This window comes from Pelobates fuscus, chromosome 5, assembly GCF_036172605.1.
Source record: "Pelobates fuscus isolate aPelFus1 chromosome 5, aPelFus1.pri, whole genome shotgun sequence".
NCBI lineage: Eukaryota > Metazoa > Chordata > Amphibia > Anura > Pelobatidae > Pelobates > Pelobates fuscus.
The window spans coordinates 96,992,287-97,015,246 of NC_086321.1; the positions used below are offsets into that span (position 1 = coordinate 96,992,287).

A 22,960-nucleotide genomic window follows, 5' to 3' on the forward strand; every position below is an offset into this window, starting at 1 on the left:
ATATCTGCAGACCCTGACAAGCCTTTAGCTGATATAAAAAGGCTAATTACACGCCAAGCCTTTGTAAAGTTCGCACTTGAAAGTTACTCCGACGTTGAAAGATTATCAAATCAGAAGCTGCGGATGTGGAAGCAGATGATGATGATGATTGAGAGGAACTTGGCTGCTAAGGAGCCACACCGTATTGATCTTCAGCCTAGATCCGCTAACAACCATATTAGCGGGGAAACTGGAAAGAAAGGACAAAACCTGATACTGAGCCTGGGACAATATAAATATGATGGTAGAGTGTACCCAAAAGTCCCATTATGGCTACGAGACCAGACTGAGAAAAAGCTCAGATGCTTCAACTGCCACCTGCAAGGACATATTACATATAACAGTCCTGAGAGTGAAGAGACAATACCATGTGAAATAGTATTAAGGGCTCTGCATAGGATTGTATTGACCTGCTTAAAGATGTGTATGGTGACTGGTGGTGGTGTTACGGCACAGTTAAAAGTGGTGATGGTGAAAGGGAATTGTGCACAAGCACTAATTGATTCAGGGAGCGAGGCTACTTTGAAAAGTGTTCTGCTTCAACCAGAGAAATGTGATATAAGACAAATGTTTTATATTGTGTGTACACATGGTGACACCCGCACATACCCCAAGGCAGAGGTAGAGTTTGTCACTGAGGTTGTAAATGTTAAATGCCCTGTAGTACATGCAGCTCAAACGCAAAAACGTATAAGCAAGGCCAGGTATCTGAGTACCTTGGACCTGGTCATAAGGTATTGGCAGGTTCCCCTGACAGAGAAAGCAAAGGGAAGGACAGCATTTTCTACTCCCAAGGGGTTATGGCAACATAAAGTACGGCCATTCAGGTTGCATAGTGCACCAGCCCCCTTTCCGCATATAAATAGGATACTTTGGCCCCACAGAGAGAATGCAGCTGCCTACCTTGGTGGTGTGGCGATTCACAGGGTGGGCTTGGAGCACACCTGATGAAGGTCCAGTTAGTTGTGCATAATGTAAGGGCTACCGGTTTGACCGCTAACAAGTGTTATCTAGGATTTGAGGAAGCTAACTATTTTGGGTTATCCACTTGGGTGGAGGTTCCTTAAACTACAAGGGAGCAAGGTAGCAGCCATCTACAATAGGCCACTTCCTGTAACTGAGGAGCAAGTCAGGGCTGGTACAGCCCTAGGTGACGTGAATGTTCACGGTTTGTGTTCTAAGGCCGCTTGACCCGATGGGTCTGAGCTGGGGGGGAGGATATGTGATAAAGTGAAGGCAGAGAGGCCTTTTAATCCCAGGGGAAGTATGTGTAGTTTTTGTGTTGCACAACACAAAGCTTTGTTTAGTTATGGGCCCCTGGGGTGGAGTATTTGGAGAGAAGGGTGGGCCAATGCTCCACTCCACAGTTTAGTGGTTTTCTTGGGAGACAAAGATCCAGGCCAGGGTTTTTTGGACTGTCTCCAACCCACTGCTCATCTGCAGATGATCAGCTGTAGCAGTGGGAATAAACCACTCCCTGCTAGGCAGGTACAGGGGGATTGCTGGCTTCCTCTCAGGAAGCAGGTAGGAGAGAGGGTGTTCTCTCCAGTAAGAGAGTCAAGGAGACTAGGCACTGGGAGTGCTGGCTTGGAGCACTAGGAGTGCGGAAGGAAGCAGTCAAGGCTGGCTTGGAGCACTGGAGTGCTGAGAGCGGACAAACACACTAGGTTGGTGAAACCCACAAATTTTGTTATAATTTAACCCCTGATAGATAGGGAATCTGATGTGAGTTAGTGCTCAGACGAGCTAGGCTTTTTGTTGTAGGGATTTGTGTTACATCATTGCATTTATGTTTCGTTTGCTGCTGCCTGATGTGTAAATTTACAAATAAAGTTGCCGGGATTATAAGAAAATAAAAGGACTGTGCATGTTTTTGCCCTAGAGGACCGTGCTATCTACTAACAAGGATCACACTATATAAAACCACTGTGAGGTCACATGGCACTTAAAGAGACATGCTGCTAATAGATAAGCTCCAAAATCAGAAGATACTTTCAGCCAACTCCTAAACTAGGTAGAGGAATTGTGATCGTGCAGAGCCTGCTTTTGAAGTCAAGGAGGGTCATCATTCCAGCCCCAGACCTGCGATGGAGCAGACGCCATCGTGGAACTGCGCAGGGAACACAAGCTAAAAATGGCCATCTGCAAATATGTATGGTGTGGTGGGGGTGAACCACCCCCACCACACCATACACATTGTGCCTAAGTAGGTACTGCATTGCATAAGTAGTTCTAATCAATGCAGTTTTACCCGAAGCAGGTCTCCACGGCTTCTCTCTGCAATGTCTCCTATCCCCCTTCAAATAACAGGTAGCGAGTTTTGTCAGGGACGAGTTTTCTGACAACTTGGGCTGAATCTGCTTGCTGACATTTACAGGCTGTGGGAATGGAATTGTTTCTATGCTTTCCTATGGGCTTTTGGGTCACGCTGGATGTCCTCATACAAAGTGTGAGGACGTCCAGCATCAGGCGACCAAAAGTCTACCAGACAGCCACTAGAGGTAGAGTTAATCCTGCAATGTAATTATTGCAGTTTATTAATAATTACAATACCAAGGTTAAAGTGACACTAGCACTGCACTCAGACCACTTTAACAAGCTGAAGTGGTCTAGGTGCCTATGATGTGCTTTAACCCCTTAAGGACGCAGCTTCAGAAGCTGGACATACCCTTAAGGACTCGAGCTATTTTTGCATTTTCTGCTGTTTGTGTTCAACTGCAATTTGCATCGCTCTCATTTATTGAACCAACACATATTATATATTGTTTTTTAAAGGATAAGATGGGCTTTACTTTGATGTGACTTATACATATATAAAATCTAATTTATTATTAAAAAACATAAAAAAAAAGAAAAAAAATGAAAAAAATATATATATTTTTCACAGTTTTGGCAATAATAGTGTGTGTATAATATGTCCAGCTTAGGAAAAGTAATTCAAAATAAATTCATTTAGGTGTCTTGTTTTTCAAAGTGCATAATATGTAAAGGATTTCAGCTTATTTTAAAAGTTACAGGTCACAAAATACAAGGAGTAATATAAAATTTAAATGTGAAAATCTTTTAGAAGTTGGTATGTTTGACTTGTAAGTTTGACAGCTCACAGAAAACAAAATTGCTACACAAAAGTATATATTTATATAAAGAAGACATCACAGGCTATTTATTTAAGGGTATTTTGACACTTTTTACATAGCCATTTTCCCACCAATCTCTGCTACATATTGCAGTAAAATTGTGTTTTTTCTGTTTTTTGAAATACACACATATAACAAGGTTTTTTAAATGTGTATTTTGTAAAGCTGCTGTGGGCTATTCCTGGTCAAAATCCCATTTTGTGTTCAGCAACATCTGCTGAGTACAACAATACCCCCCTTGTATGCCTTTGCCACTATTTTGGGAAGCTACAATGAAATATAAGAGGCCAGACTATTTCAGTTTCTACAGTTAGAAAATTCAAAGATGGATTTAATGGACCTGTCTTATTTTGGGGCATTATAGTAGTTTGGTTGTTCAAATGACGGCAAAAAGGCCTACCATTTGTGAAAGTAGACACTCCAGGGTATCTCATATGGCATATATTGTGCCTTAAAATGTCGCCATTTTTTTGCCATTATATGTCAAAGTTTGTGGTAAAAAAATATTTTTCGCATTTTTTCCTTAAGCATTACATTTGTGCTGGGCATTTTGTATATTTGATATGTTCCACTATGATAAAACACCCCTTATTATGCTCAGCTAAGTCTTCTGAGTAAAACAATACCCCCAATGTATGTCTTTGACACTATTTGGTGACGTTACAGTGCCATAAAGGAGACCTGACCATTTCAGTTTTTAGAGTAGAATTTTGAGAGACGGATTTGCAGGGCTTATGTTTCAATTTGGGCCATTATAGCAGTTTGACTGTTTCAAAAAACGCAAAAAGGCCTACCATTTGTGAAAGTAGACACTCCAGGGTATCTCATATGGCATATATTGTGCCTTAACATGTCGCCATTTTTTCGCCATTATATGTCAAAGTTTGTGGTAAAAAAATATTTTTTGCATTTTTTCCTTAAGCATTACATTTGTGCTGGGCATTTTGTATATTTTAGATGTTCCAATATGATCAAACAACCTAAATTATGCTGAGCTATCTCCTATGAGTAAAACGATACCCCCAATGTATGCCTTTAGTCGTAATACCTGACGCTACACTGCCATATAGGAGACCTGACCATTTCAGTTTTCACAGAATTTTATAGGTTTATGACTCATTTTGGGTTCTAATAGCAGGTTGCTTATTCAAACTTTCCCCACAAAGGCCTACCGTTTTTTAAAGTAGACACCCCAGGGTATTTCAAAAGGCCCATTTTGAACCTTAGGGTGGAATCATTTTTTCGCTAGTGAGTATCAAGTCTAGTAGTAGTAAGCATTTTCTCTGCCTTTTTGGCACACACTTTGAGATTTTACTGCATAGTTTACAATCCTTAGGTGTGCTACGGCAGTATAACGCTTAATATGTCACTAAGCTATGTCGTCTGAGTACAGCAATACCCCCGTGTGTACCTTTCCCAGGTATATGTGGATGTTGGAGGGGCAACTTTGAGACTCGGCAATTTGAGGTCTGTTTCAAACTTTGAATTTTTACGCTGGGTCCATGTCCCATTTTGGGCACTTGACAGGTTGAGAATTAAAACTTCCCCAACAAAGGCCTACCATTTTTTAAAGAAGACACCCCAGGGTATTTCAAAAGGCCCATTTTGAACCTTAGGGTGGGATAATTTTTTCGCTAGTGAGTACCAAGTCTAGTAGTAGTAAGCATTTTCTCTGCCTTTTTGGCTCACACTTTGAGATTTTAATGCATAGTTTACAATCCTTAGGTGTGCTACGGCAGTATAACGCTTCATATGTCACTCAGCTATATCGTCTGAGTACAGAAAAACCCCCGTGTGTACCTTTCTCAGGTATATGTGGATGTTGAAGGGGCAAATTTGAGACTCAGTCATTTCAGGTTTGTTTCAAACTTTGAATTTGCATGCTGGGTCCATGTCCCATTTTGGGTCAAACTCTGAGGCACTGTCTGTCACATCTCAATCCGCTGTCAGAATTCTCTAACTGTACTTCCTAAGCATTTTGAACTTTTTACACAAGAACTTTAACAAAACAATGTTATAATAATGTTATTTTATTTTTTTGTGGGTTTTTTTTATTTGTATTTTTACCCCTAGCATATGCACTAAACTCCCCAATTTCCCAGGAACTATCATCCACCCCAATTAACTAAATAAAAGGTAAAAATAATATATATATATATATATATATATATATATATATATATATATATATATATATATATAGTCAGTGGTTAAATAACAGAAGAACTACAACATACTATTGGCCCTGAGTATGAAATAATTTAAAACAGTTCCCAATACAAAGGCCAGGCTGAGAGAGACAATCAGGGCAGTAGAAACTGGTCTCCGTTCGAATGCCTCTCTGGTAACACAGCCTGCACCTTTTCTGGGGGGTCTTTTTTTGGGGGGTTGGTGGTATCCGAAAGCAGAAGTGACCTGTCTGAATATTTCTGCTGCTAGGCCCTGCTGATGGCTCCCCACTGTGGCACTCAGTGAGCAGCACCGAAATTAGCTGGAACTGAAATGTAAGAAAAGTACATTTCAGCTGAGGATTTGCCTTTTTGAAAAGGATGAATGTGTTATGAGTAGCCATTTGCATTAAATAAATGCCCACTTTCTTATACCAGGCCCTGGTCTTTCTCATTATCAGATATGGCTGCAGCAGTTGATCAGACAGGTCAACTCCCCCCATGTGTTTGTTGTATTGCTTAATGCAGACAGGCAGCCGTCTCGTTTCCTGTCTGCCATGGACTGCGACCCTGCGTGTGTGTTCACTGTGCATGGTAGTCAGTATGAACACCTCCTTTTTGTCTCTGTATTTCAGAGCCAGCAGTTCGTCCTGGCATAGAGCAGCAGTTTCCCCCTTTTTAATTTTTTTCTCTGCCAGAGCCTTGGGGAAGCCAGTGCGTGTCTTGCGGATAGTGCCGCAGACCACAGTCTCAAAACAATATAGCATTTTTTGAAGGGGTATGCTATTGTAGTAATTATCAAGGTAGAGGTGGTACCCCTTGTTCAGTAGCGGGTTCATTAGATCCCAAACTATTTTTCCGCTAGTCCCAACTACATCAGGGGAACCTGGGGGATCCCGGTGGCTATCTTTACCTTCATATACTCTGAAGGTATAAACATACCCACTGCTACTTTCACATAACTTGTATAGCTTGATGCCATACCGGGATCTTTTGGCTGGTATGTATTGCTTAAACCCCAGTCTACCCTAGTATTTCATTAGGGACTCGTCAATACATATATTCTTTTGGGGAGTATAAATTAGGCCAAATTCTTTATTAAAATGGTTAATTAGGGGGTGGATTTTATAGAGTTTGTCATACTGCGGATGATCTTTGGGGTGGCACTTCAAATTATCATTGAAGTGCAGAAAGCGCAGTACTGATTCATATCTGGGCCTACTCATGGTCTGAGAGAAAATGGGAGTATTGCATACTGGGTTTTTGGACCAGTACATTCGGATGCTGGGCTTTTTTATAATTCCCATCAGCATGGTTAGTGCCCAGAACTGTTTAAATCTGGCACACTGGTGGGGTACCAGCTCCCTTTTGTGGCAAGGTGACTTGTTGCATTTTGTGCCAGATACTGCACTGCATAAATATTTGTTTGTGTAACTATCTGCCCTAAAAAATCATCCCCAAGGAACAGCTCCATAAAATCCTGGGAGTTATAGCTGGTCACGTCTCCCTGAATACCAGGAGTCGCAGTGAACAGAGGGATGTCGGGGACAAAATTGTTAGGGGGCACCCAGATATCAGCGCCAGGAGCAGTGCCAGGGGTATCTTCACTCTCTTCATCTGTGTCTGGCACATAGTCACCCTCTACACTCTCTGAGGCAGTGTCGGTTGCCTCTGAGTCGGCTGCTAATATATTATATGCCCAGGGCCGGTGCAAGGATTTTTTGCTACACAGGCGAAGATGAATTTTGCCCCCCCCCCCCCCCCCAGTGTATTGTGTATTGTACCCCCCTTTAGTGTGTCTTACACCCCCTTGTATGTCTCTTACAACCCCCATGTGTATCTCCTTTCCCCCCCAGCCCCTTTGTGTGTCTTTCTTTCCCACAGCCCTTTTCTGTGGGTCTCTCCCCTCAGCCTGTTTTTTGTGTGTCCCTCTTCCCCTCAGGCTCCTTTGTGTAACTTTTCCCTCCCAAGCCATATAGACATAGATATATAGCTACACACACATACAGGCACATAGTCACAGAAATATGCAGGCACACAATCAAACAAACACAGCCATACAGGCAAACAGTCATACAATCAACACATACAGGTACACAGACATACAGTCATACAGACACACACACAGAGACATGCAGACACTGGCATATAGATAAATAAAGACACATTTATACAAACACAGACATGCAGAGACATGAAGATGCAGGCATACAGAGACATACAGAACAAGGCATACAGATACATACAGGCATGCAGATACATACTTACACAGGCATGCAGGGACATATATACACAGACAGTCACACAAAGATATACAGAACAAGGCATACAGAGACATATGGATACGGTCATACAGAGACATACAGACACAGGCATACAGTGACATTCAGAAACACACGGACACAGTCATAGAGACATACAGACACAGACATACACAGACAGACATAGTCATACAGAGACATGCAGACAGGTATACAGAGCAGGGGCAGATCCAGAACCTAATCTTGGGGGGGGGGGTAGTGAGTTTCAGTGGGGTAATAGGGGCTCTAATTGAGGAGTTAGGGGCTGTAGTAGGGGGACAGGGGCTGTAGTTGAGAGTTAGGGGCTGTAATTGGGGGTTTAGGAAATGTAGTGGGGAATTGGGGCTGTAGTAGGGGGTTAGGGACTGAAGTAGGTTGATGGCTGCAAGTGGGAACAGGGGCTGTAGTGTGGGGGATATGGGCAGCAATTGGGGGAGAGGGGCTGTAGTGGGGGTAAGGACTGTAGTAAGGGAATAGGGGCTGTACTGGAGTTATGGGGTGTAAAAGGGAGTGGAAGGGATGTGAAGTAAGGGAGTTAGAGGCTGTAGAAGTGAGTATAGGGGCTGTGGTGGGAGCAAAGGAGCAAAGGGGCAATGTGGTTGGAAACGGGCAGTATGGTGGGAAACAGGGGCAGTAGAGGGGGACACGGGCAGTATGGTGTGGGCACAGGCTGTAACGAGGGACACTGAGGCAATAAAGTGGTGTCACAGGGACAGTATGGTAGGGGGTAAATGGGAAGTAGAGGGGGGGACAGGGGCTGTTGAGGCGGGTAGAGGAAGTAGAGGGGGAGACAGGGGCAGTAGAGGCGTGTGAAAGGGGGGCAGAGGCAGGGGCTGTAAAGGGAAATAGAGGAGGCACACGGGATAAAGAGGGGGGCACAAAAGCAATAGAGGGGGGCATGGGCAGTATAGTGGGGACAGGGGCTGTAGAGGGGGGCATGGGCTGTATAGGGGGCACATGGGCAGTATGGTGGGGCAGAGGCTTTAGAGGGAAAGAGGGTCTGTAGAGGGAAATAGAGGGGCAGTATGGTGGGGCAGGAGTTATGGAGGGAAATAGAGGTGCTATAGAGTGGCACAGGGGGCAGTAGAGGACAGGGTCAGTATGGTGGGGGCAGGGGCTATAGAGGTGCTGTAGAGGGGCACATGGGGCAGGGGCTATAGAGGGATGTAGAGGGGACATGGGCAGTATGGTGGGGCAGGGTCTATAGAGGGAAATTGAAGTGCTGGAGAGGGGCACATGGGGCAGTAGAGTGGGGACAGAGGCTATAGAGGGGCTGTTAAGGGGCAGGGGTAGCATGGTGGGGCAGGGGCTATAGAGGGACTGTTAAGGGGCAGGGGTAGCATGGTGGGGCAGGGGCTATAGAGGGGTCAGGGGCAGTATAGTGGGGCAGGGGCATAGAGGGGCTGTAGAGGGGGCGGGGCAGTATGGTGGGGCAGGGGCTATAGAGGGACATAGAGGGTGGGGGCTATAGAGAGGCTGTAAAGGGGGCAGTATGGTGGGGCAGGGGCTAAAGAGGGTCTGTAAAGGGGGCAGGGGTAGTATGGTGGGGAAGTTTGGAGGGGCAGGGGCTGTAGAGGGGACAGGGGCAGTATGGTGGGGGCAGGGGTAGTATGGTGGGGGCAGGGGCTATAGAGGTGGCAGGGGTAGTATGGTGGGGGCAGGGGCTATAGAGGTAGCAGGGGGAGTATGGTGGGGGCAGGGGCAGTATGGTGGGGGCAGGGGGACTATAGTGGGGGCAGGGGCTGTAAAGGGGGCACTATGGTGGGGGTGGGGCAGGGGCTATAGAGGGAAATAGAAGTGCTGTAGAGGGGCAAATGGGGCAGGGGCACTATGGTGGGGCAGGGGCTATAGAGGGGCTGTAAAGGGGGCAGGGGTAGTATGGTGCGGCAGTTTGGAGGGGGCAGGGGCCATAGAGGTGGCAGGGGTAGTATGGTGGGGGCAGGGGCTATAGAGGTGGCAGGGGAGTATGGTGGGGGCAGGGGCCCTATAGTGGGGGCAGGGGGAGTATGGTGGGGGGCAGGGGGAGTATGGTGGGGGGCAGGGGGAGTATGGTGGGGGCAGGGGGAGTATGGTGGGGGGCAGGGGGAGTATGGTGGGGGCAGGGGGAGTATGGTGGGGGCAGGGAGAGTATGGTGGGGCAGGGGCTGTATGGTGGGGCAGGGATAGTATGGTGGGGGCAGGGGGAGTATGGTGGGGGCAGGGGGAGTATGGTGGGGCAGGGGGAGTATGGTGGGGCAGGGATAGTATGGTGGGGGCAGGGGGAGTATGGTGGGGGCAGGGGGAGTATGGTGGGGGCAGGGGGAGTATGGTGGGGGCAGGGGGAGTATGGTGGGGGTAGGGGCCGTATGGTGGGGGCAGGGATAGTATAGTGGGGGCAGGGATAGTATAGTGGGGGCAGGGGGAGTATAGTGGGGGCAGGGGGAGTATAGTGGGGGCAGGGGGGAGTATAGTGGGGGCAGGGGCTGTAGAAAGGGGCTGGAAAAAAAACGTTTTGATTTAAAAAAAAAAAAAAAAAAAAAATGCTTCTTCCCCACCCCCTTCCCCTCCCAGAAGCTTACCTTGGGCCAGGGAGAGAGAACCTTTCAACTGGTGGTCGGCTGGGAGGCTGGAGCTGCAGTCAGCTGGGGAGTCTGGGAGCAGTAGAAGTCCCGCCCCCTTCTGACATCATCAGAGGAGGACGGCTGACTTCACTGCCCTGCTCCTGCTGTCTGCTGGCTGCAGGGAGAGAGGTGAGTTTACAAATCCGAGTCTCCAGCCAGAGGCAGGAGATCCGGATTTTTGCGCCCCCCTCCTCTGGCGCCCTAAGGCGGCCGCCTGTGCCGCCTTATGGACGCGCCGGCCCTGTATATGCCTCCTCGGCACTGAACCTTCTAAGCATGGTCAAAGCTTAAAATTAACTTTAACTAAATAACGTATTTTTTTGTTTTGTTTTTTTTTTACTTTTTTTATACTTTTTTTGTTTTCTGAACTTTTTTAATACTTTTTTTAACTTTTTTAAAACTCTTAAAAACTTCTAAAAACGTAAAAAAAAATGAACCCCTGTGGGTAAAAACAGAAATCAGATCACCGCTAAACACAGTGCTTACACCTAGCAAAGCAGAAATGCTTTGACTTAAAATAAACTACTTTTTTTTTCCTCTTTTTTCCTTTTTTCACTTTTTTTTATGATTTTATAAACTTTACAAACTTTTAATAACTTTCTAAAACTTGTCAGCTTCCTAGCTACACTAATGCTAGATCCCCCAATTCACCCTAGCTTCAATCCACCCCAGCTAACTAATTAACTGAAAATAATAGTAAAAAAAAAAAAAATTAAATATATTTAACCCCTGAGGGTTTAAAAGAAAATAAAGTTAACCCCTGAGGGTTAAAAAAAAAAAAACTGATCTCAGTAAAGTACTGTGATCAGTATTGTGATCACTGCTGCCAGTGATCAAAGGGTTAAACCCTTGTTAATTTTTACAGGGAAAGGAGGTAAAGGTTTTTTTTAAACTTTAAAATACTTTGTGTCTGTCAGGGACACAAAATTTCAACCGATCCGTCTCTCTCCACTTCTAAACACACACAGAGGTGGAGGGAGGAGGATCAGGAAATCCCAGCAGCACTGTGATCGCTGTGACTGGCTGTCACAGTGATCACATGTGCTGGGACAGCGCTATTGGCTGATGCTGGGCTTCCTCAAACGCCGAGGCACCCAGCAACAGCGTTAACCCCACGATCGCCGCGATCGCGGCGATCTGGCGTTAACTTTAGTAAATGACGGAAATTTTCCGTCAAGCGTCCTTAAGGGTAGGTCTGCCTTGACGGAAAATCTCCGTCCAGCGTCGTTAAGGGGTTAATATAACATTTGGGATTTGTCAATAAAGGAATATGTATTAAGCATTAGTAATTAACATAAATGTTGCTTTAAATAGGGCAGTATAGCCTCCAAATGTAGTCTTTTTTTTTTAAGTTTTTTTCACTTTTGCAAGGGAGTTCATGTCCTGGTATTTTACGGACTACAAAAAAGCATGAATTGTAGGAGGTAGTTTATAAGCGCTACAAGTTCCGTTTTGAGTCTGTCGTGTGTTTTCTGATACAACAGAACTTTTAATAAAAGTATTTAAATTATTCCATAAAAGTATATTTTTATTGAGATTTCATGTGAACGTCTTAAATGCCTGGCCACAATGACTGCACTATCGTATAGAGAGCGCACAAGAACATGATTTAAAATATAAATTCCTAGGATTATAGAGCCCGTGACCAGTTTGGATACATTTTAACATAATAGTTCCCAAACTATATCCAAGTAAATCTAGGAGAGTTAACCCCAATTCAGAGCCAGTGTGTCCATAAGGCGGCACAAGCGCCTCTCACTTCCTGTCAGTCAGGCCGGGTACAGGAAACTGAAGCTCCTGTACCATGGTCTGCTGTGCCCAGCAGCGCTTAGGTTGGAGACACACCGTGACCGGGTGGGGTGAGGTGGGGGTGGGGGGGAGTGAGAGGGGCACTAAGGGACGGGGAAGGGAGAAATAACACTATGGGACAGGGGAGTGGGGAGGGGGAGGGAGAAATAACACTATGGGACAGGGGAGTGGGGAGGGGGAGGGAGAAATAACACTATGGGACAGGGGAGTGGGGAGGGGGAGGGAGAAATAACACTATGGGACAGGGGAGTGGGGAGGGGGAGGGAGAAATAACACTATGGGACAGGGGAGTGGGGAGGGGGAGGGGGAAATAACACTATGGGACAGGGGAGTGGGGAGGGGGAGGGAGAAATAACACTATGGGACAGGGGAGTGGGGAGGGGGAGGGAGAAATAACACTATGGGACAGGGGAGTGGGGGGGGGAGAATATTTTTTTTGGGTGGGAGAGTGACTAGAGGCTTGTGGACCCCTAGTCATCTGGAGGTATTTTTACATTTATCCCCCACCTGTCACCCATGGGTGAGGGCTAGGGGCGACGACAATAGGTCCCCCCCATTGTCATTTAGGACCTCACCCGCTGCTCATGGGTGGGGGCAGGGGGATGACAATAGGTTCCCCCCATTGTCTATTAGGGCCCCCACCCACCGCTCATGGCTACTCACTGTTTTCTAGACATGCCCCTACTCACGGCTGCAAGATGCTGCCACAGTAAGGATCGGATCGGAATTTCATTCATTCAAATTAAATTTCCAACCGACCTAAAAGTACTGAATGTCATCCTAACATGAATGAACAAACTGTTCTCATTCTGTTATGACAAAATTCGGTAGTTTCGCTGGCGTTCTATCTAAATGACAGGACGTTCGGGAATAGTGAAAGCAGGCACTGCGAGATCACGAAGGAAAATGTGAGTATTGTAGGAAAATTTCTCTGACCCACTTGAGCTGGTCAAGCGTAGGAAATATACATAAGACAAAGTAGTCCCTTCTTTGTCTCATGTTTTAAAGAAAGCTAGATTAGATGGGAAGAAATTAAGAACCGATCCTGAGAGAGTGAGAGAAGAGGAAGAGATTAGGGAAAGGTAAGTTCGGCATGATAGTGCTGCTTTAAAGATCTTACACAAACAAACCTTTGAAGACAAAAGACAAATGTCCGGGTGGCCGGAAGGAGGAAAGCGCACAGTGCTCCTCTCCTGCTGGTCTCTTCTGGTAGCGTGGCCAAGTGCCAGCAACTCCCTCCACCCTGCCTTCCACTCTCTGCATTGCCGCGGACTGTGTGGAGAGGGCGGCGATATAAACATAGAAATCTCTCCTCCCCGTGTACCACACAGCTCCGCTAGCGCCCAGCAGGCAAGGAGCTACCTCCTGCCCCCTTCTTATCGACATCACTTCCTCCCAAGAACACTGGAGTCGCGAGAGCAGGAGAAGGCAGAGAGAAGGGGGGCTGGGTAGGGCCAGCTCCCCCAACTCCCAACTACCATAGCAGCACTCTGGATCCCAGGTAAGCCACCCTCCTGTACCCACAATGTAGAAAAAAGGAGGGTGGCTAGAATGTTTTTTATTTTGACCAGTGTGTGTATCTGTGTGTGTCTGTATGTCTGTGTGTGTGTGTGTCTGTATGTCTGTGTGTATCTGTATGTCTGTAAGTCTGTGTGTCTGTGTGTATCTGTCAGTGTGTCTGTGCGTGTATCTGTATGTCTGTTAGTGTTTCTGTGTGTATGTGTATCGGTATGTCTGTCAGTGTGCCTGTGTGTGTATCTGTATGTCTGTCAAAATGCAGCTTCGCCTTTGTAGTCAAAAATCCTTGTGCCGGCCCTGATTGAACGTTAAAGCTCTTTAAACTGCATTAATAAATGAGTTTGATATGCTCTATTTTGTTTAGGGAAGTATTACTATTCAGAAAAGAACGAACACTTTACATAATAACTTCATCTCTAGAAAAGCTGTATGAGACATTTGAGTGGAAACAAGAATCTCTAGAAAAGTTGAAATATTCTTACCTCTTGACACATCAATTCTTGCATAACATCAGGCGCCTGGGAGTATGCTGAGCAAAATGTGAGCAATAAAATCCAGTAAAGTCTATAATCCATAGCGGTGAGGGCCGCTTCACCTGTTCTCATGATGCTTTCACAGTCTATAGAAGAGAGAAGCTGTTTACTGTAGCAGGAGTAATGTAATTTGTGGTAGCTATGCATTGCTTAATGTTTCCTGTTTCCCAGTTTCTCCTTTTTTAAAGTCTGTCTATTAATTAGATACTGCTGTAATGTCTTTATTACCGTGCAGCGTCAAGCATAAACTTGTCATGTAGGATATTTATTATATTGTCTGATCATATTTCACTGAAGGACATTGAATAATATATCTGCAATGTTCGTTAATAATTTATTCTTACAGTGATTATTCAGAAAGTGCCAAAAAGTTTGACAGTTACATTGAAAAAGAGGATAACAAAAATGAACCAATGCAGAATGGGAGTGCACAAAAACCACTAATATTTATTAAAGGAACACTATAAGGTTAAGAATACATACGTGTATTCCTGACCCTAGAGTGTTAAAAACATTATTTAGCTGGGCGTCCCACTCTTGCCTTCCTTAAATAGCTGTAAAACTCATCTTTATTCCAGCGCCACGTGGGTCCGCCGGCTCTGGCTTCGCCCTTGAACTGCCTCCTTGACTGAGATCATCCAATGCTTTCCTATGGGCCACTAGAGGGTCTTCCTGGGTCAGTGCTGCACATTGCACTGCATGGAGACACTGCACTTTTCCCATAGAGATGCATTGATTCTATGAGAAGATGCTGAATGGCCAGGTCTATGTTTGGCTCCACCTCCACCCTGACTTCTTGGCTGAGATCATCCAAATTCACTATCTCAGCCAATCCAATGCTTTCCTATTGGGTTTTAGGATAAGAATTTTTTTTTTTTCAAATCTGGTAGATGCATATCTGAATTATTTCTGCATTTATTAAAATGTTCCTTTTTAAGGGCATACCGGTGGACAGTAAGAGAACACTAGCTGCTATTTTATCAGCAAAAAGTGGATGTATAAGCCCGCCAAAAAGGGCCATAAGGAAGCTCCATCAGTGGCGGAGATGTTCACGACCCAGAGGCCGTCGCCACATGGCACTATCGCCGACACGGGCCCCAGTGAAAAGCACCAGCCTGAAGCAGCCCCCACCGCCGCACACACGGCCCCAGAGGCCTCTTCCCGTGCCATCCTTAAATCGCTGGCGGAGGTAAAAGGATATCTGGGGGCTGAAATTACACGCACAGCGGCGGAAGTGAAGGCAGAGATTGCCGCCATTGGGGCCCGCACGACCGAAACGGAGCGCAGAGTGGCCCAGTTGGTCACAGCACAGAACGACACCGCTAAGGCCACCAACACCCTCCAGCAAAAAATTACTGACCTAGAGATCGAATTGGAGGATATATCTAACAGGTCAAGACGCAATAATCTACGTGTCAGAGGCCTAACAGAAACTGTGAGGGACAAAGACCTAGAACAGGTACTATTACAAACTTTCCAACAGCACTTGACTAACATTCCGGACCACCTCTGGCTGATTGACAGAGCACATAGAGCCCTCAGGGCCAAAGGCCCGAAGACCAGTCCGCCAAGGGACGTCATTGTAAGATGGCATTATTTCCAGACAAAGGAAGCCATACTTAAACAGAGCAGAGCAAAACCGTTCCAGCATGAAAGCGCCGAATTGCAACTGTACCAAGACATCGCTCCTGCAACCCTCCTCAGAAGGCGGGCATGGAAACCAGTCACGGACCTACTGCGCCAGAAGGGGATCAGATTCGCCTGGGGGTACCCATTCAAGATCATTGTCTTCCATGGGCCCTCACCATCCATACTGCTACCTTCTACCAACGTTTGAGATTTCCTAAAAGACCTGGACATACTGCTCCCAGAGGATTTACAACTCCCGGTGACCGGCACCACGGACCTGCCACCATTGCCCGCTAGCTGGGAAGATCGCGACTCCCAATTGGACTGAGTGGTCGGCATATAGCAATCCAGTAATGTATTAACTGACTCTGGACTTACACACGCATCATAGCAGCCATTTTATTAAATACAGTATAATCGCTCAAGGTTAGAGCATGTTGAAGGGGTTTTGAGGTCACATCTAGGCCTCAGGGGTTAAGGCTGGAGCAGGGGGGGCATGGGGGGGTGACATGTGGGGTCCACCGACCAAAGTAACATGGGAAGGAGGGGGCAACCCACGGGGCCCCAGGCACTACGTTACAGCACACTGAGACGGGTCATACCTGGGATAAGAAGGGAGGGGGGTACAAAGCAACAACCAAAAAATAAAATAAATAAATAAATAAAAAAACATACTGCTTTTATGAGATGGGGGGAAATGCAAGCCTACAGGGAATAATGGGGCGGGAAGACAGGACAGTAACCAGTAACTGCAATCGACCGCTGTCCGAAGAGCGGGAATTTCGGGTCAGGTGACCTGGCGCTCCCGCCTAAATCAGGGACAGGAATGTAAGGCTAGGAGAAGGTAATAGACGCTGCCAAACAATACAAGGGTGCCACTCCCCCACCCCCATACTGCACAACCGCACCATTCCGGAGGGCCGGAATAAGGATGCCTATTAGTAAACTTTGTTCATCAGGGCACCGATACCACATGGGCTCCCTAAGCTTCCTATGCGCTGCCTCGCCCGGTGATTAGCACCTGTGGGAGCAGAACACACAGTCCGTCCCTACCCGCCCCCCCACTACGGCCACAACATAGCAGATAAACCTAACTCCATAGGTGGTGTCCAAATGCAGAATCCTGAGGACATCTGAACTCGCACAAGGCAGCACACTCCCTGACGCCACCCCTCCACCATAGTAAATAAGCGGTCTACCTCACGTTTCGACTGGGGTATCCCCCCCAGACCAGGGGAAAACTGACATAAGGCATAGTGACATAGTGTGCAGAAGGCCTAACTAAGCAAGGAATATACAGGTGGACGACCCCTCTCCCCCCCCCCCCCGAGCTATTCAGCAGACGCAGGTTGTTTATTTTTTGACCGAGCCTCGGCAGGGTGCATATCGGCTCAGTTTCCACCCCGTTAGAGGAGACACCCTCAGCGCGGTGGATACCCACCCCCTATAGCTCCTGGCGACTGGTAAGACCCGGATAATTTAAATTTTATTGATTGTTTTCGCTATATTACGCTCATTGTGAACTTGGTTGGTTCACACAGAATATTGTACTGTTTAATTACTTATTCATTTGCTTCTTCATAGGTTGTATCTTCACTACAACCTTTTCCTTCTACCTACCCACCTCAATCTCTCCCCCCTCCACCCTCCCCTCTCCCCCGTCCCGCACGCATACGCAAGCGACTAGGAGGAGATTGGCGCCTGAGGACGCAGCTGCTGGGGTGGACATCTCGCCCTAGGTCAGGTAAGCTGACGCACCATATCCCACACACAGACATGGACCTAAAGATAACTTCACTGAACGTGAATGGGTTAAATATACCCAACAAACGGAGGCTACTTCTCAGAGAAGTGAGGTGACAGAGGGCGGATGTCACATTCTTACAAGAAACCCACATACCACACGGCTCCGACATAGCCTTAACTGATCACATATATACAAGGGCATTCGCGTCCCGAGCCCCGTGGAAAAAAAATGGAGTAGAGATACTCATCCATAAAAAATGCCCCATACAGATCTCAAACATACAAACTGATATGGAGGGCCGGTACGTGGTTCTGTCAGGCACAATTCACTCCAACACCTATCATCTAGTTAATGTATATGCCCCGAACTCCCCCACACCAGAGTTCTGGACAGAACTCGAGACTAGGATCTCCACCCTCCCAAGGGGAATATTGATAGTAGGGGGGGACCTTAATGCGACACCCTGTCCAGCGACGGATCGGGGAGGCGGGCAACACTTCCCACGATCACAATACAGAGGGGGCCAGGATAAACTCCTAAACAAATTCATACTCAACACGGGACTATTAGATCCATGGCGTATCCACCACCCGAGTAAACGTGATTACACATTCTACTCTGCCTCTCATGCCACCTACTCGCGAATTGACCTGTTTCTCACGAACAAACTGGGTATGCAATGGGTCAAGACTACTGCGATAAACCTAATCTCCTGGTCAGACCACGCAGATATAGAAATAACCCTTAAAACTGCTGGCACACGCACACCCTGGAAGTGGAGGATGAATGCCTCCCTTCTTAAGAACCTGCAGGTCCAAGAGAGTGTTAGACGCGACACCCCGGACATATCTCCCACAACTCTGTGGGCGGCCCATAAGCCCGTTATCAGAGGCCTTCTCATTAAACTAGCCACACAGCATAAGAAGCAAAAATACGACAAGCTTACGGACTTACTCAAACAATTGCGCAGAACAGAGCAGCAACATAAACAAAATGCTACACCCACCACATATAGAGATTTACAGGAACTTAGACGGATGATCAGAGAGCTGATGGTGGACGAGGTCAGCAATGACATGCGCCACACCAAAAGACTCTTCTACGAGAAGTCCAACAAAATGGACACCCTTCTCGCAAGAGCCCTACGACCTAGAGCACATAAAACCACGACCATAATCGTCAAAAACACGCAAGGAACGGTCCTTACCAACCCCATTGAGGTGAATGATGAATTCACACAGTTCTATGCACAACTATATAATCACTCTCCCGCCCTGACAGAGTCCAATACCAAGTACATGTCGGAGCTCCAGGCATTTCTAGCCAGGGCCCGACTCCCGAAACTCGCCACAGACCTGACAGAGCCCCTGGGAAACCCAATAGAAATGGACGAGGTAGTTGCGGCCATCATAGGGCTTAAGGGGAACAAAGCCCCAGGCCCTGATGGATTTGATGGCACATACTACAAGACCTTCAGGGACGACTTAATGCCATACCTAACTAACATGTACAAATGCTGGACTCAAGGCGAACTGCCGCACCAAGACCTCTCGACAGCGGATATCACCCTAATCCCCAAACCTGATAAGGACACCACTAGCATCACCAACTACCGGCCCATATCCCTAATAAACTTTGACCTCAAAGCCTACGCAAAACTACTAGCCAACCGGCTGAACCCGCTCCTCACCACATGTATACACCCCGACCAAGTGGGCTTCGTCCCCACGCGACAGTTGTAAGAGAACACACGGAGAGCGGTGGACCTCATATGGAGGACGGGAACGAAACCGACGCCTTCTCTGATCCTCTCTCTCTGGATGCGGAGAAGGCGTTTGATAGGGTCCTCTGGCCCTTTCTTTTCACACTACTGCGCGACATGAACCTACCAGACACATTTGTCAACGCAATCCAGGCACTATACGCGAACCCCAGAGCACAAACACATGTACCCGGAACAACACAACGCCCCTTCACCCTCAAAAATGGCACGCAACAGGGTTGACCCCGGTCCCGCCTCTTATTCATATTAGCGCTGGAACCGCTCCTGCGGCTCATAAGGGAACACCCGGGGATCAGAGGTGTCAGGATAGCATCAGAGGAGTTTAAAGTCTCGGCCTACGCGAATGACATCATGCTGACCCTCACCGACCCGAAAGATTCAGTGCCGAACCTTCTCGTTCTGCTCGACGAGTATAAACGCGTCTCAGGGTACAAGATAAATGTTGACAAATCGGTGGGCATGCCCATTGGACTTTCTGACTCAGACATCGCATGGTTGGCCAACACATATCCACTGAACATTAGCAGACGCCCAATTAAATACCTAGGAGTGGCACTCCCCCCCCCCGACCCCAAAGACCTGTATGCGGAAAACCATAAACGACTGATGACCACGTTAATAAAAGACCTTGCCAAATGGCACGAAAAACCCATTTCGTGGATAGGCAGGCTGCACAGCGTCAAGATGAATATATTGCCGCGCCTCCTGTTCCTCTTCCAAGCCCTACCGGTACGGGTCACTAAAGGAGACCTAAAACCGATTCAAACAGCCATAGACGACTTCATATGGGCGGGGAAGAGGCACAGGATAGCGAGACAAACCCTATATACACCCAAAAGCAGGGGAGGTCTCGGGCTACCCCACCTCCACGCCTACTACCTATCGGCACAATTAGCGCAAATAATAGAGTGGCACTCGCCACCTGACACCCACAGATGGGTCGATCTAGAAACGATGATCATGAACACAGACCTCCCGCAATATTGGATCTGGGTCCCCAAACCGGACAGACCGGAGATCTCCACGACCTGCCCAGCGATCCTGAACTCAATCAGGATATGGGACGCCACGGCTCACAAATACGCCTTAACACACCCCATCTCACCCCTCACACCGTACTTACGCAATAACGCCTTCCCACCTGGCCTAATAGCTTTCGGGGAATTGAAAACACGGGAATCCAGAGATATCACCAGCTATACCAGGCAGGTGCTCCCAGAACTTTTGAAAATCTCACCACCCTAGCCCCATTAACCACAAAGGACCACTTCAGATATATTCAGCTCAGGGACTTTGCGGGTAAGACACAAGTGAGGGAGGCTGCTCATACCAGACCAACATTCTTTGAAAAATTGTGCATGTCCAAGGGACCACGTGCCGGCCTGATCACCCTCCTCTACACCCAATTAAGCGCACCAACCGATAAGACATACACTCCCACTTATGTCACACAATGGGAAACCGACCTACAACAAACACTAGAGGGGGGAGAGTGGCAAGATATTTGGGAAGCAGCAGCAAAAACATCTATTTGTGTACTCCATCAAGAACAATGCTATAAAACACTTATGCGGTGGTATACCACACCGGTAAAACTGTACCGCATGGGTAAAACACCCATTGACACATGCTGGAGGGGGTGCGGGGAGAAGGGCACGTACCTTCACATGTGGTGGACGTGCCCCAAAGTGGTGACATACTGGGAGGGAATACGCCTTATGACTGAAGTACTACACAAAACATTAACTCCGGACCCGTGGTCCTTCCTGATAGCTAGACCAGTAGACTGCCTGACCAACAAAGAACAAAAACTGTTCAACAAGATATCCCTGGCCGCAAGGCGAGCCTTGGCGCATACCTGGCTACAAACTGATATGCAACAAATGGAAAAAGTCATCTGTAACATCAAAGAGGCACACCTCATGGATAAATTAACAGCACAAATCAGGGACACATACCCTCTATTCATCAAGACATGGGAGCCGTGGGAGGACTATACTGATCGTTGAGAACGACCTAGATACAGTGACGAATTTTCCGGTGCACACTTCTTGGTGATGGCCACCGGTGCCGGCCACCCCGACCTCATGGATGCCCATTCTACACGGACGCCACCCCGTCCTACCCCCTCCCCCCTCCTCCCTGCCTGCTCTTCTCCTCCCAAACTTCTCTACCTTTCACCCCGACCCACTCTCGGGTCATATCATAAAACTGTTCATGTATTGATAGGGTGTATAAGATACAGATATAAGGCCACAGGCCGCAAATGTATAGATTATATAGATACACAGAGATAATGAACGGGGTACATGTGGATAGCACCTGGTATCTGAGCTAGACCAGAGGCCGAAGACACACCTCCGAGAGGGATCGATTGTCCTTGCATCAGAAAACCAGGATAGTAAACTATTGTATAATGAAGGATACGCTCCCATTACTGTTCATAGTTACTCTGGCTAGACCAGTCTTGTGTAACCCGGTATGGAATGTTTCAATGATCATTGTATATTTGCACCACTGTCAAGCAATATTTTACTGTATAACTATACAAGCATATACCCTACAAGTATGTTGTATCCAATAGACATGCATGAAACTATAAATAAATATTTAAAAAAAAAAAAAAAAAAAAAAAGTGGATGTACACTCAGGGTCAGATTCACCCTCCATGCTGCTCCAAGGCAAGTATTTTCAATGTGCCCTAGATATATTTGTAATATTTATATATGTACATACATTTTTGCTTGGATGATAAGTGGGACAGGACTGGGAGAGGGTGTGTGTAGAGGAAGCTTGTTGAGTTATATGTTTGTTGAAATGCTGCTTGTTGGGTTGTATGTCTGGGGTGGCTGCATGTGGGGTTGCATTTGGGGCTGTTGCAGGGAAAAAGTTGCTATAGTGGGATGATGGGGGCTGTAGTGGGGTATATTGGCTAGGGATGGGGGATCGGGGCATAGCGAGGAGGAGAGTGGCTACAGTAGGGAAGTTAGTAGTGGACGGTAAGGGCTGTAGTGGGGGGGATAGTAGTGGTAGGTTAAGGAATATTGTGGCATGGATAGTGGGTACAGTGGACGACAGGGGCTGTGGTAGGGTGACAGAGACTTTATAAAAGTTTCTTCCCCCTCCCATAGAATTTCCTTGGGCCAAGGAAGGAGGAGTCTGGTTCCTTGGTGGTCTGGTGGGAGATTCACCTTATCTGCCGCTAGATTATTCCTGCCAGCACTGGGAAATGTATCACAGCATTGCCATAACAAAACAACACGCTGATATAGTATAAGTGAGAAAGCCTCCCTTTATTCAAGCTCCAGCCCTTTATTCAAGCTCCAGCCCTGCATATGTCAGTTGAGGAAATCGCCCTTACCATCCACACAGCAGATGAATAGGCTGGCTGGAGAGGAAGATATTTGATGCCCCTCTCTTTTGACTGGAGCCCTGAGGCCATGACCTTGTGTCAAATCCGCCCACAGCATTTACTTTTTAAGTTATTTATTATATTATATTATGACACAAATCTTTGATCCCTAGATTTGTGTTCTTAGTTTAATTGTTTTTATCAGGTTCTAATGAACTGTGAATTAAACACTACACAAGCCAAAAAATCGATCTATTTAATATTTGAAGGAGATAACTCAAATTATGTAAATTATCACCTTGGGCATGGAGGAATAGTTGGCACAGTGCGCTGTTTACATTGGCA

At 46.8% G+C, this 22,960-nt stretch overlaps 1 protein-coding gene across 1 annotated transcript in view; it reads right to left on the reverse strand.

Moving 5' to 3' along the window:
* CD180 (CD180 molecule) overlaps positions 1 to 14,179 on the reverse strand; it is a 47,563-nt gene extending 33,384 nt beyond the window's left edge. Inside the window, exon 1 of the mRNA XM_063456922.1 lies at positions 14,054 to 14,179. Within this exon, the coding sequence (XP_063312992.1) occupies positions 14,054 to 14,146 (93 nt within the window). The 5' untranslated portion in view covers positions 14,147 to 14,179. The remainder of the gene's footprint in view (positions 1 to 14,053) is intronic.
* Between the last annotated feature and the right edge of the window lie 8,781 nt (positions 14,180 to 22,960).